Here is a 12,885-nt window from a genome sequence, read left to right on the forward strand (position 1 = left end):
ATAAGACCTTCATTATGATTGCGACGGCGAGAACAGCTGTGACTGATTGATTACACCTGATGCATATACATCAGCCGAGACTTCCTTCCTCAATAACACCTAACAACAAATCCCTCATCATCTCCTCTACTCCTCAAACGGCCGAAACCCCTCCAACCACTCCCTCGCACTCCCCACCTCCCTCTCCAAAACCTCTGCGTGCAAGCGACTCCTCTGCTGGATGACACATTCAAACTTTTGCGGCCGAATATTAAACCCATCCGTATACGCAAAAATATCATACTCCCTCCCTGGAATCGGCAAAATGTCACACGTCCACAATAATCTCGCGAGCGCAATGAAGAGACTATTCTCTGCCAGACCTGCTCCGGGACAGATGCGACGACCCCAGCCGAAGGAGGAGTGGCCGGAGGGACTTGGATGCTGTTTCTCACCAGATATGATTCCTTCTCCTACTCCTTCTCCTTTGCTGTGCAACACATCATGGGAAGAGAGAAATCTCCCGGGATCAAAACGATGCGGATTCGGGTAATATGCTCCATGGAGATTAATCGCCCAACTATTACTGAGAATCGTCGTGTGGGCGGGGATGCGATAACTCCGGTACACATCATCTTCGGTACTGGCGTGCGGGGTGCCGCCTAGCACAGCGACGGGCCGCCATCGAAGGGTTTCTTTGCACAAGGCGCGGATATAAGGGAGGTGGGCCTCGTCGGAGAAGGTGGGAAGACGATGGGGCCCGATGACGGTGTCGAGTTCGGTTTGGGCGCGTTGGAGGACGGAGGGATGGGTGATGAGGGCGAGGAGGGCGGAACAGAGTGTGGACGCTGTGGTGTCGCTGCCGGCGCCGAAGAGGCTGGCTGGGACGTAGGATAGTTGGAGATCACTCAGAGGGATGCCTTCTTCTTTCTTGGTTTCCAATACAAGTCGACATAGACTTTCAGGCACATATTTCTCACCACCACCCTCCTTCTTCTCCTTCTCCTTCTCCTCGAGATCCCGCCTCACTACATTCATCAGCCTCAAATTCGCCATGCCTTGCTCAGTGCCCATGGCTTCCACCGCACGCTTCCACCGCTGAAACGGCAACTTGGCCAGAATCGGAAATGACTCTGTCAAATACTTTCCAGGCACATTCAGACTCGCCGCATATCCCATAAACTTAAACCTCTCCCGGATGACCTTGGCGTTCAAGTCATCGATTCTCCGTCCATACGCAACGCAAAACACTACACTACTCGTAAACCTCTCCAACTCCTTCTCCCACCCTTCACCTCCCTTCTGCAGCAAGGACCAACACATCCTACTCGCCTCCGCCTCCTGCGTCTTCATGTATCCCTTCAATGCTCGAGGATTGAGCGCCTGATGCAACAACTTTCTCCTAATGCTCCAGCTTTTCCCATACGGTTGCGTGAGAATTGAGGCATTGTTGTTGAAGATCTCACCTAGAAGGACCATTCGAGGCCGAGACGAGTATTTGCTACTTCGCTTCTCGAGTAAATCAACGGCGATTTGTGGGTCGCTGATGACGAGAGTTGGTTTTCGACCAATCCAGAGGGTGAAGATGGGGCCGTAAATTTGAGACCATTTTTGGAATTGGAGCCAGGGTTGTGTTTTGGGAATTTGGTGTGTGTTGCCATAGAAGGGGATGGGCGTTGGGCCGGGTGGGAGGTGCAGGTAGACGGTGAAATCTTTTACGAGGATGATGCCAAGTGTGAGCAGGGGAATCAGGATGGCGAAGGTGAGGTATGGATGGGTGAGGACGGCTGCGGGGAAAGTCGGCCACATGGTCGTGATTCGCTCATAGGCCGAACTGTCACTTGAGAATAAGATGTACGCTGATGCTCATCGAGAAGTTCTTACGACGCCAGACTTCGATTGAGAACGTGATGTGATACATTCATCAAAGAATAACACAATGCCGGTATGCTCGGGCCAAGGCTGCTAGGCGGGTGGTCTGCAGCATGGTGTAGCTGCATTTAAGCGGGCAGCGCGACATACCCCACACATGTGAACAGGCCGAAAGCCAGCTGGGAAGTCGGCAGTTATCAGGTCTCTGTACAGTGTAATGCATTCTTACACAGCAATTGTTTCGCCTTCTTTGACGCTCTGTCCTTCACTATTCTGTTTCCCGCGATACTCGTCTGTTTCGTACCGCTTGCCTCGGAACGCCCAGAGACCCCAATTACCACAGCTTACATCATTAGGATCCAGATCATTCAGATCCCAACGAAGACTTCGGAAGCGGTTCTCCCCTGGCTGCAGTAGCAGGTCCATTTCGCCCTTGGCCTGCTCTGTCACCCAGCTGATATCGCGCTTCATATCGTACTCTGTGTAGCCGGTGCAGATGATGGGTACTTTAGTCTCCAGCAGTTGCGGTAATGTCTCGGCCCACTCGTGTGACGAAGCTGGGTGGCCAAAACCAGGGTGGAAGCAAACAAATGCATCGAAGTAGGGATCATAGGGGTAGAAGTGCTGCGCCTGATGTAGAGTGTGGAAGTATTCGACATATGTGCTAATCTTCACCTGACCTCCCAGCCGGTCCTCGACAATGGCTCCATATGGGTTTTGAGGCGTCCGTTCCGGTAGTGGGAATTCGTCGTCCCGATTCGCCATTGCTTCCGGTCCAATGAAGATGAGATGGAAAGTTGCTCGCGGGAAGAGGTAAGAGAGTTGCAGCCAGACTTGTCGGGGCAGCGATGACTCTGCACGGGCTCCGAGAATGAAGAGTCGGACAGGCGGTGCCTGTGTTCGCAGACCCTTGACGTCGATACCACCTCCAGACCGCGGTGGATGCAGTGTATAACGCAGAGCTGTAGACTGTCAGCAGTGGATCAGAACGGAATCTCAGACATGTCGACTCACCAGCCAGCGATCTTAATCCCTCGGGCTCGAGCCGATTTGACAGACTGTATGGACTGAGCTCGTGTAGGACACTCCCAATCGTGATGGGATATGTTAACAGCCGCGTCACCTGGCGCAGAGGCCGCTCGTTGTCAATGGCCACAAACTCTCTGGTGTACAATAGCGTATCCCAATTCATCATATTCACCTGTGCTTCCTCCAGCTGCGGCCCCGGGTATTCGAACTCGGGGAAGAATCGACCACTGACCAGGTCGTGGTCATCCTCATTAATCTCCCGCAGCACATCGCATATCTCCAGATGGCTCTCGTAGTCGCTAGCAAAGTGTTCCTCACTGCAAGACACAGGTATGCCACAATCCGGACACTCATAGCGGACGTGTGCTGGAGGCATGGACCCCGTCTTTCGCGCCTCCGGGTCATGAGGCGAAGTTGCAATTCTCGTGGACTGATGGTCAGGATGTGAACAGTAGGCATTCTGTTTCATGAAAGCCGCTCGCTTGCGAATCGCAGGCGATGGAGAGTTGGTGTAGGAGTGGAATAGGTTATTCGGCCGCAAGAGCATCTTCTGGTCTGCGTTCGGGCCGGAGTCTGGGCGTGATGGTGGTGGGGGTACATTTCGTGAGCTCCGCTGTGACTCTGTCGGTATTGCCGTTCTCTGCGCCGTGGACGAATGGAGGTTGCGTCGTCGTAAGGGTTGTTGAGCTGCGGTGAAGGCTCGTCTGGCGGGCACATGGAGTATTCGTCGGGATGGAGGGCTCGATATCTGATACTCGAGTCCCCGCAGACATCTGCTGCACATGTATCGCGACATCTTGGACGGTGGTGAGGGTGAGGGTGAGGGTGAGGAGGCCAGCAACGAGTGTACCCAGTGAGGTAAGGTATGGTCTAGTGGAAGTGGGATATCATCGTCGTTGACCCAAAGGGGATGGCTCCGCCCTGTTTTCGCGTAGGACTAGAATTACTGCGGCTGGTCTGTAGAAGTGAGCACGAATCTCCGAGAGCTTGAACTTCTACTTGTTCCACTTCACTTTCTTGATCCTCTCCACTCTGCTACAACTCACCTCGCCTCGAACACACACACACACCTCCGCGTCGCGTGTCGATGCAACCACTGGAAAAGGCACGGAACGGCAAGCCAAGGCAATGGCCAACGTGCAGCAGACCCAGGCCTTCTATGCCCTCACCCTCGAAGCTCCTTCAGCACCCACCGCTGCTGTCCTGTGCAATGTGATCCCCGGACTCAAGGCCGGCGACCAGCAGATCTTCGAGGCGCGAGGCCAACATGTCCTCCTCCACCGCATCACCGAGAGCGCCGACAGGACAGAGCGCAAAATCACCACCGTCTGCGATCAGGATGTCTTTGGCATTGTGCGCGGTGTGGCCGCCTTTCGCATCCCCGCCACGGCAACAGGCAAGTCGTCGCAACCAAAGCACCCTCTTCTGCCCCACTACATACAAGTTCTCATAGTGATGGCTGCCAATTACAGCGTCTGGATGACTGGGACACTTCGGTCACATCATGAAGCGCATAAAGTTAACATAGAATAGACCAGCTTGTCATATCATCCGACTCGGGCCGAGTAGCCATGCTCCAGTACGACAACGAAAAGAGCGCCTTCAAGCGCGTGCATCTGGAGACGTATGGAAAGTCGGGTGTACGACGGACCATTCCGGGTCAATACCTGGCGAGCGATCCGCGAGGACGATGCATCATGATGGCGAGCGTGGAGAAGAACAAAGTGGTGTACATGCTGAACAGAGACTCCAATGGGACAATTCTCATCTCGAGTCCGCACGAGGCCAATCAATGGGGCAGCTTGTGTTTCGCTCTGTGCGCACTGGACACCGGATGGGAGCCTCCGATCTTTGCGACTCTTGAAGTCGAATACACGGAGGCAGAGGGCGATCCTACCGGCGAGGCATACGAGAAGCGGGAGAAACAGTTGGTGTACTATACGGTGGACATGGGCCTCAATCATGTGGTCAAAACCTGGAGCGAGCCAGTGGACTACTCCGCAAACATGCTCTTTGGCGTGCCAGGAGGTCAGGACGGACCGTCGGGCACGCTCGTATGCTGCGAAGACCGAATATACTACAAACACGACAAGGCGGCGTCCTTGTGTATAGCTATTCCTCGAAGAGAAGGCGCAACAGAGGACAAGGAGCGCAAAAGGCAGATTGTAGCGGGCTGCTTGCATCTGGCGAAGACGAGACACGAATTCTTCTTTTTTCTCCAGACCGAGGACGGCGATGTGTTCAAGCTGACCATCACCATGGCCACGGATGCGCAAGGGCGTCAGACTGCAGACCCGGAGCAGATCACCATGAAGTACTACGACACTTTCCCCGTCGCAAGACAGATGTTGTTGCACAAGAAAGGTTTCCTGTACATCGCAACAGAAGACGGCAACAGCAAGCTGTTTCACATCGATGACCTCGCGGACGATCCCGACTTTGAGCCACACAACACATTCACGTCAGATGGCGTATCTGCAGACCCCGAGGAACCGATCGAGCCCACGTACTTCAAGCCGCGTGAGCTGACCATGACACATCTCGCTGTCGATGTCCCTGGCCTGCATCCGCTCATGAAAACGAGAGTGGACAACCTGACTGGCGAGGATGCTCCCCAAATTTATGGCATTCAAGGCAAGGGCAACCGAAGTCAGTTCAAGACCATCAGACATGGTCTAGATGTCGAGGTTCTGATCAACAACAGCATGGGCAACGTGCCTTATGACAACATCTGGACTTTCAAGCACCGAACAACGGATGAACACCACAGATATCTCCTGTTGAGTAGCAACTACGGCGACCTGACCATTGCGTGTTCCATTGGAGATTCGGTAGAGCAAATCGAGAACTCCAACTTTCTGGAGAATCGAGCTACTGTGCACGCGGAGCAGATGGGCGACGCCGTGCTCGTACAAGTTCACGCTCGGGGTATTCGCTCCATCTACCAGGACGGTAAATTGAACGAGTGGAACACACCTGCACACCGCACGTGTGTCGTAGCGTCTGCCAACCAGCGCCAGTTGTTGCTGGGACTGAGCTCGGCTGAGTTGTGCTTCTTCTGGATGGGCGAAGACGAGATCCTCGTGCAGCTGGAAGAAATGCCTGAGATGAGTGGCAAGATTACGGCCATTTCCGTAGGCTCGACACCCAAGGGTCGACAACAAGCAAAGTATGCCGTCGTCGGTTGCGACGACTGCACCATCCGTGTGCTCAGCATTGAGCTTGACTCCCCGCTGGAGGCACGAAGTGTGCAAGCTCTCTCAGCGGTCCCCACTTCACTGGAAGTCGTGGAGATGCTCGACCCTGCTTCTGGTACCACTGTCAATGTCGTGCACATCGGTCTGCAGTCTGGTCTGTACTTGCGCGCCATCATCGACGAGACCACCGGAGAGTTGGGTGATGTCAGGACAAAGTTTCTCGGCACCAAAGCTCCTCGACTATGCCCAGTGCAGGTAGAAGACGAGGAGTGTGTACTCGCTTGTTCCACCAGACCATGGGTCGGCTACAATCACCCGCAAACCGGCCAGTACACAATTACACCTTTGATTGCGGAGAAAATGGAGGCTGCACGATCTTTCATCAGTCCCGATCTGAGCGGACTCTGCGCCATCCAGGGATCGTCACTTCTCATATTCCAGCTTCCGTCGGTAGAAGGCAGACTGTCTCACAGTTCCGTGCAGTTAAACAACACACCGCGTGGCATGGCTCGACATCCGTATTATCAAATCTGGTACACAGTCCAGTCTGACGGAAACACACTGTCGAAAGCTACCCGTGACCAGCTTCGGGGGAGCCCGATTGATGACGACGAAGAAGCGATGGCGCTTGAGCGACACCTGGGACTACCGCGCGGCAATACTCATTGGGCATCGTGTATCCAAGCCATCGACCCCATCAATCGGCAAGCTGTTGTGTCGACGGTCGAAATGGGAGACAATGAGGCTGCACTCTGCTGCGCATGTGTTGCGTTCGAGTCGCGAAACTGGGAAGTCTTTCTCGCTGTTGGTACGGGACAACATATGTCACCCGGAACTGGACTCCAGGCTGCAGGCTATGTGCACATCTTCAAGCTGGAAGAGGACGGCACCAAGCTGACCTTTGTTCACAAAACCAAGTTCGATCAGCCCGTCTACGCTTTGCTACCATTCCACGGTCGGTTGGCATTGGGTGTAGGCAACGAACTTTTCATCTACGACATCGGACAGAAAGCCCTGCTCCGAAAAGCTCGTGGCCAAGCCACACCAAACCAGATCGTCTCGCTGGAATCGCATGGTCAGCGAATCATCTGCGGAGATGTGAGCGAGGGTGTCACGTACATGGTATACAAGCCTGGATACAACCGACTCATCCCTTTCGTGGACGACGTCGTCCAACGATGGACCACAGGAACCACCATGATCGACTACGAGACTACCGCTGGTGGCGACAAGTTTGGCAACTTGTGGGTGGTGCGATGTCCGGAACAGCCCAGTCAAGAAGCAGACGAAGAGGGTGCGGGCGGTTTCATCATGAACGAGCGAAGCTATCTCGGCGGTGCACCGTACCGCTTGGATCTACGTGCACACTACTACTGTCAGGACATCCCCATGAGCTTGCAACGCACTGCACTTGTGGCTGGCGGTCAGGAAGTACTTTTCTGGTCTGGTCTACAGGGGACGCTGGGCATGCTCGTGCCATTTGTCACTCGTGAGGATGTCGAGTTCTTCACCTCATTGGAACAACAGTTACGTATCGAGGACCCGCCACTTGCGGGACGTGACCATCTCATGTATCGATCGTATTATGTGCCTGTCAAGGGTGTCATTGACGGTGACCTGTGTGAGCGATTCATGGCCTTGAGCTATGACAGCAAACAAAAGGTGGCTGCCGAGGTTGATCGAAGTGTGAAGGAGATTGAGAAGAAAGTGCAGGAGATGAGAACTCGCGTGGCGTTCTAAGCATGGTGGTGTCGTACCTGGTACATTGCTGGCACTACGTGAATATCAGCGCTGGAGCATTGTAAGTGGTGGCTGCTCTTGTACGATAACGAGATCAGAAGCTGGAGAAGGTCCGCTGATGAAGTAAAATGATATCCAATCTCATGCACAGCATGCAGATCTTTTGCGAGACACCTTTCTCATCCTTCGAGAGCGCTTGAAGCTCCCATGATTCCATCTCCGTCCTCTGTGCATAGTCTCACTTCTGAACAGATGATTTTCTCTCCGATTCTCTCATCTCAATTGTCTTACCGTCTCCCCCTTCCCTTCTCCTTAGACACCAGAGGTAGTTTGGACGCTGGAGAGAAAGGGTAAGTACTAAAGGTACCTTAAGTCAGTTCTCACACAAAAGGGAGAGAAAAGAAGTTTTTCCATTTTCGTGTCTACTCTCGTCTCCTACCTCACTATGCACGCAACGACTGTCGTCTAATTAACTAATTTAATAGCTGCACTTTTCTTTGTAGATGATGTTTTATGTTTGTATTGGACTATGAATCAGGTAGCTGATTAGTGTTGTTGTTGTTGTTGTTGTTGTTGTTGTTGTTGTTGTTTGTATATGCTGGGCTTGGGTGAGATGAAATACTACTTCAAGCTAGGCGGAAGGATTTTGATGATGCTGGTGCTCGATTTCGATTCGTGTCGAGTTGGAAACGGAGATTTGGGGAGGTGGTAGTTTCTGATTCAGGTAGGTGTGTGTAAAGTTCGTTCTATACATGTACTCGTGGGAAGCGCGTCGCCAAGTTCTATCCTTCGCGTCTCCTTCTACTTTCACCTCTCCGCCAACGTCGATTTACCTGAATCAGAAAAAGAAAAAACAAAAACAGCAACTCCACAATGCCGCCGCGAAAAGAACCCAAGGAACAAGTCATATACCCCTCTTCAAGAACCAAAACTCCGGCCTTCAAACCCCTGCGGCGCATTCCAACCACAGAGTCTCAACCTTCCGTTCCCACGAAAGCAAAACCGAAGACGAAGACTGCTTCTTCAAAAACACCCACAACATCCAAGTCCAAAAGGCCCATCGTTCTCCCCGACAGCGAACAAGAAGAAGAGTCAGATGATAACCTGACCCTCTCCACCAACAAATATGCTAGCACGTCCAAGCCATCGGGCGATGGCGAAGAAGAAAACGAGGAAAACGAAGAAGAAGAACCGCACAAAAAGACCACAACAACATCAACAACATCAGCACTCAAACGCAAAGCCTCAGAAATATTATCCCTCGATTCTTCCACCGACCACCACCATCAACAACCTCCCAACAAAGAACCTCCTACATCATTATTCCTCCTCTCCAACGAAGAAGAAGAAGAAGACCTGGCCACCACTACCATCCCCAGCATCCCCCAACCTCTACTCCTCCGCCTCTTACACGAAGGTTTCCATCACAAGGACACCAAAATCGACACGCGTGCGTTGGGCATGGTGCAACAGTATGTGGAAATTTTTGTGCGAGAGATGATTGCGAGGTGTGTTGCTGAGAAGAAGGAGAGGAAGAAGAGGAATGAGAAGGAGAAGGGTGAGGTGAATGAGGGGATGAGAATGGACGATGACGATGATGATGATGATGATGTTGGGTGGTTGGATTTGGAGGATTTGGAAAAGGTTGGGGTGGGGATGATGTTGGATTTTTGATTTCTTTTTTTGTTAAAAAATAAAGAAAAAAAAGTCAATGAAATAGACTATTGTCGTATCACGGACAGCGGAGAGAGTTATGATTATTATGATTGTATGTCTTTGTAGAGAACAGCAAGCAAGTCATGTACATTTGGCTGGCTATGAGTGGTATCTTTCCTTTCCATGGTTTGCACCGTAGGATACCTAACTCATACGCCATAGGCCGAGAAGCATGCGAATGTGAGTGCCTGATTCTGTCTTTGTCATTTCGCTCTCGACTGGATGGCCTTCATCATTTCGACAGGTTGTCCTTGACCCTGTTATGAAAAAATCGCTGGCTCTTCCTCGCCTTCCTCGTAGTGCCGTTGGAGCCTCGAGGTCGACTGTCTTGCTCCGGATGACTGACATATTCTCGAGTGGCCATCTTGCTCCGGAAGTTCAGCAATTGCTGTCGAGCAGACAACTCGATTTGAGGAATCAGAGCTTTCAGGTCCTTCTTCCGAGGCCTAGTCGACTGTGCCTGCTTCGCGATCCTTCCGACCATTACCACTGTATCCTTGGGTTGTAGTCCTCGCCTCAACTGGGCAGCTCTCCCCTTCTCGAGGACGCTCGTCCCAACTGTGGACTTCTGAATCTGAGCGATTATGTCCCTTTTGTCCTGCTCCAAGAACCGGCCAAGCTTGTTCCAGGGTTTCTGCCAGCTGTTTGACGCTATCGGCGGAACTTGGCAAGCATATTTCCTTTCCTCTGCTCTCGTGGTACAACCATTCATGAGCAAAGCCTTGCTTTTCTCCAGCTCCGACTGCTCCATCTGTCTGCAATTCACCCCAACTTCCACATGCTCATGTCCATCGGCCTCATCTCCCTCACTCTCGTAGTTGCCGCGGGACTCATACGATTGGTATCCATCTCCTCTCTTTCCACTCTCGCTTCCCTCTTCGTTGTCAGATCCGATGCCAAAGTCATCATCGGATGCCACCGCGCTCGCTGCAAGATCGCTCGTAGGCATGCTCGAGATGTCGTGATTCTCATTCTTCACATCGACCGATCGCAAGCTCTTAGTTCGCTGTCGCTTCCCTTGCTGCTCTGCAAACAGCGCCCGTCCCTGTTTCAACTTCTTCAAAATCATCGCACTTGTACCGTGCTCAATTCCGGTCTTGCGATGCCGTCGTGGTTTTTCTTGTTGAGGTTTTCAATCCCTTCAAATTCAGGCTGCTGCAAGTACCGTTTTTAGCTATGCCCTCGCTCGAGTACTCTCTAATGGCGGCAGGTAAAGCGCCGTCAATTCTGACAGTCGGACAAGTGGAGAGTCTTGTCGCATATTGTTTGGGAGACGATGCGTCCTCGATTGATGAATCAATTTTATTTGAGAGGTGACTGATGACGTTGTGGTTGTTGTCGTCGTTGTCGTCGTTGCTGTTGCCGTTGCTGTTGCCGTTGCTGTTGTTGTCGTTGTTGTTTTGTTGACGAAGTTCGGACTCTCCGATAAGGTAGCTCTGTTAGCGTCGCTTTCACATGCTGCCGATATCGGTGGCCAATCAGTCATCTAGACTGGTTTCTTTTCAAGTGCTCCAAAACCGATCACGATGACTTCCTGTTGGCTTTGTTGTAGAACGTAAACAGAGCTCATTTAGACATTGCATTTGGTCATCTTCGAATCTGACCTATCGGACGTGATATCGCTACCGTGTGCACAGTATTCGCCATGACGCTGAGCTGTCAGTAGGACACCAATTACGTTGAACATACAATTATCTTTCTCGATAGTGTGTGATCTATACGCTGTTGTGGAACACACTCTGCTCCTCGCCCATCTGGACGTTCTACCTAGCTGTCTGTTGATCAGGATACCATCTGTACGATCTTATCATCGTCACCTGGCGGCGGTGTCTTCTACTCCTCCATCTTGGTATCTGCGACGTCTGCGCCATTCTCTACAGCTGTCGCGGCTTCAGCGACTTGTGCCGCACTATCGGCAAAGACTCCCTCCTTCACGACCGAAGCCATCAACCCCATCTTCTCTTCACTGGCAATCTTCTCGGCCGCCTTGACGAGCTTAGCCATTTGTTCATCTGTCTTGCCCTTTCTGGACGGTCCCATTGGAACATTATTCCGATTTCTCGCGCTTTCCTGAACCAGCCTCGTCTTTCCTGCCAGGTCGGCGATCTGGTTGGTCACGTAGTCGTGGTTCGTATCGAGTGGAGTTGATGACAGCGTTTGCACCCAGTACTTGTTCCAGAGCGCCTCAAGGAGCTTATTGTCCAAGGTCGACTTGAAGTGTGACACTTCCAGCGGGTAGTATCTGTTTGCGTGCGCGCCAAAGTCTTGTGCCTTCGCCATTGGCACTGCGGCCATGCCTTCAGCGGATGACTCCTGACCTTCTGGCTTGTATCCCTCTGGATATGTCCTGAACGCGCCAATCTCCACCTTGCCGGAGCTGATGGTCCGGTGCGGATCGATCACAATGGCTAAAAAGGGATCGCTGTAGCTCTGGTAGGTGAATTGCGTCGACACATCGATTCCTGACAGCCAGCAGCCGTAGCCAGGATGGCTGTGGTACCAGCCAACTGAGTTTTCTTTCTGTCCAGCCTCGCGCGATTTTTCAAGGAAATTGACAATGTATTCATTTGCCTCATCTCCCGCGTTCACCCGTGTCTCTGTACCTTCCACTGGTAAGCGCACTGCGTCTGTGACGATGAAGGTCTCATGCTCGACGTGGCCCAACATGAGGCCCATCACCTCAATGTCCCCGCCCGACCGCGCGTGCATGACCATCTTGACCAGCGCCACGGCCGACACGCGCACATATTTGAAGTGCTGTGGATCTGTCCTCCAAGGACGTGCGGCTCCAATCTTCTTCTGTTCGACAGCATCGTATTTGTAGAGAGCGTCTCGGGTGGGGTCGACGAGCTTGACGGCGTTGTTCACCTCTGATGGCAGCGTGAGCTACGGCGGGCGGGCCTGCAAGTAGGAGGCAGTGTCTTACCAAAGGCGGCGGCGGTAGCAGATGAGCTGTCCATGATGTTGGAGAGGTGCTCACCACTAAGAGAAGGGTAGGGGCGCTAACGACGGGAGCTTCTCATATCATACTTGGCCTGCGTTGGCTCCGTTGCGAGGGTGCAGTGAGCGTCTGTTGGTTGGTGGTTGGTGGCGGCGGACAGATGAAAGGTCCTTGAGGTGTGTTATGGGAATACCTCAGTGTTTGCTTCAAATATTCACTGGACTCTTAATCAATATGTGGAAAGACTCGCGAGCTGCAGGTGCGGGCGCTGGATAAGGTAATTCCTGGTACCTCCTAAGGTACCGGGGGGAGAGAGATATGGAGAGAGATGTAAGCAACGTCAGGAAGGTATGGATGCTTGGCATTTTAGCGGCGCGTCCGACTCAACGCGTCACTTTCGTCCAGGACGTG

At 52.5% G+C, this 12,885-nt stretch overlaps 6 protein-coding genes across 6 annotated transcripts; 2 read left to right on the plus strand and 4 right to left on the minus strand.

Moving 5' to 3' along the window:
- Positions 1 to 12: 12 nt before the first annotated feature.
- On the minus strand, positions 13 to 3,705 carry SEPMUDRAFT_80420 (cytochrome P450). Its single transcript, XM_016910246.1, has 2 exons — positions 2,866 to 3,705; positions 13 to 2,813 (listed from the first exon to the last, which is right to left on the minus strand). Exon 2 carries the CDS (start codon positions 1,786 to 1,788, stop codon positions 127 to 129), a length of 1,662 nt encoding a protein of 553 aa, XP_016763691.1. The 5' UTR covers positions 1,789 to 2,813; positions 2,866 to 3,705; the 3' UTR covers positions 13 to 126.
- Positions 747 to 3,705, minus strand: SEPMUDRAFT_147412 (uncharacterized protein). The gene is made up of 2 exons (XM_016904286.1): positions 2,866 to 3,705; positions 747 to 2,813 (listed from the first exon to the last, which is right to left on the minus strand). Exons 1-2 carry the CDS (start codon positions 3,674 to 3,676, stop codon positions 2,077 to 2,079), a joined length of 1,548 nt encoding a protein of 515 aa, XP_016763692.1. The 5' UTR covers positions 3,677 to 3,705; the 3' UTR covers positions 747 to 2,076.
- Positions 3,706 to 3,933: 228 nt separating this feature from the next.
- SEPMUDRAFT_147416 (splicing factor 3B subunit 3) lies at positions 3,934 to 8,348 on the plus strand. Its single transcript, XM_016904287.1, has 3 exons — positions 3,934 to 4,276; positions 4,414 to 8,167; positions 8,303 to 8,348. Exons 1-2 carry the CDS (start codon positions 4,009 to 4,011, stop codon positions 7,815 to 7,817), a joined length of 3,672 nt encoding a protein of 1,223 aa, XP_016763693.1. The 5' UTR covers positions 3,934 to 4,008; the 3' UTR covers positions 7,818 to 8,167; positions 8,303 to 8,348.
- An 843-nt stretch (positions 8,349 to 9,191) lies between these two features.
- SEPMUDRAFT_38545 (uncharacterized protein) lies at positions 9,192 to 9,491 on the plus strand (the record flags this gene model as incomplete). The annotated part of the gene is made up of 1 exon (XM_016908709.1): positions 9,192 to 9,491. A coding segment is annotated over one exon (300 nt), but the record flags the coding sequence as incomplete, so codon positions are not given.
- Positions 9,479 to 10,894, minus strand: SEPMUDRAFT_147417 (uncharacterized protein). The gene has a single exon (XM_016904288.1). It carries the CDS (start codon positions 10,600 to 10,602, stop codon positions 9,766 to 9,768), a length of 837 nt encoding a protein of 278 aa, XP_016763695.1. The 5' UTR covers positions 10,603 to 10,894; the 3' UTR covers positions 9,479 to 9,765.
- A 332-nt stretch (positions 10,895 to 11,226) lies between these two features.
- SEPMUDRAFT_147418 (Mov34-domain-containing protein) lies at positions 11,227 to 12,596 on the minus strand. The gene is made up of 2 exons (XM_016904289.1): positions 12,460 to 12,596; positions 11,227 to 12,403 (listed from the first exon to the last, which is right to left on the minus strand). Exons 1-2 carry the CDS (start codon positions 12,491 to 12,493, stop codon positions 11,367 to 11,369), a joined length of 1,071 nt encoding a protein of 356 aa, XP_016763696.1. The 5' UTR covers positions 12,494 to 12,596; the 3' UTR covers positions 11,227 to 11,366.
- Positions 12,597 to 12,885: the final 289 nt, after the last annotated feature.

This window comes from Sphaerulina musiva, assembly GCF_000320565.1.
Source record: "Sphaerulina musiva SO2202 unplaced genomic scaffold SEPMUscaffold_2, whole genome shotgun sequence".
In the NCBI taxonomy this organism is placed as follows: Eukaryota; Fungi; Ascomycota; class Dothideomycetes; order Mycosphaerellales; family Mycosphaerellaceae; genus Sphaerulina; species Sphaerulina musiva.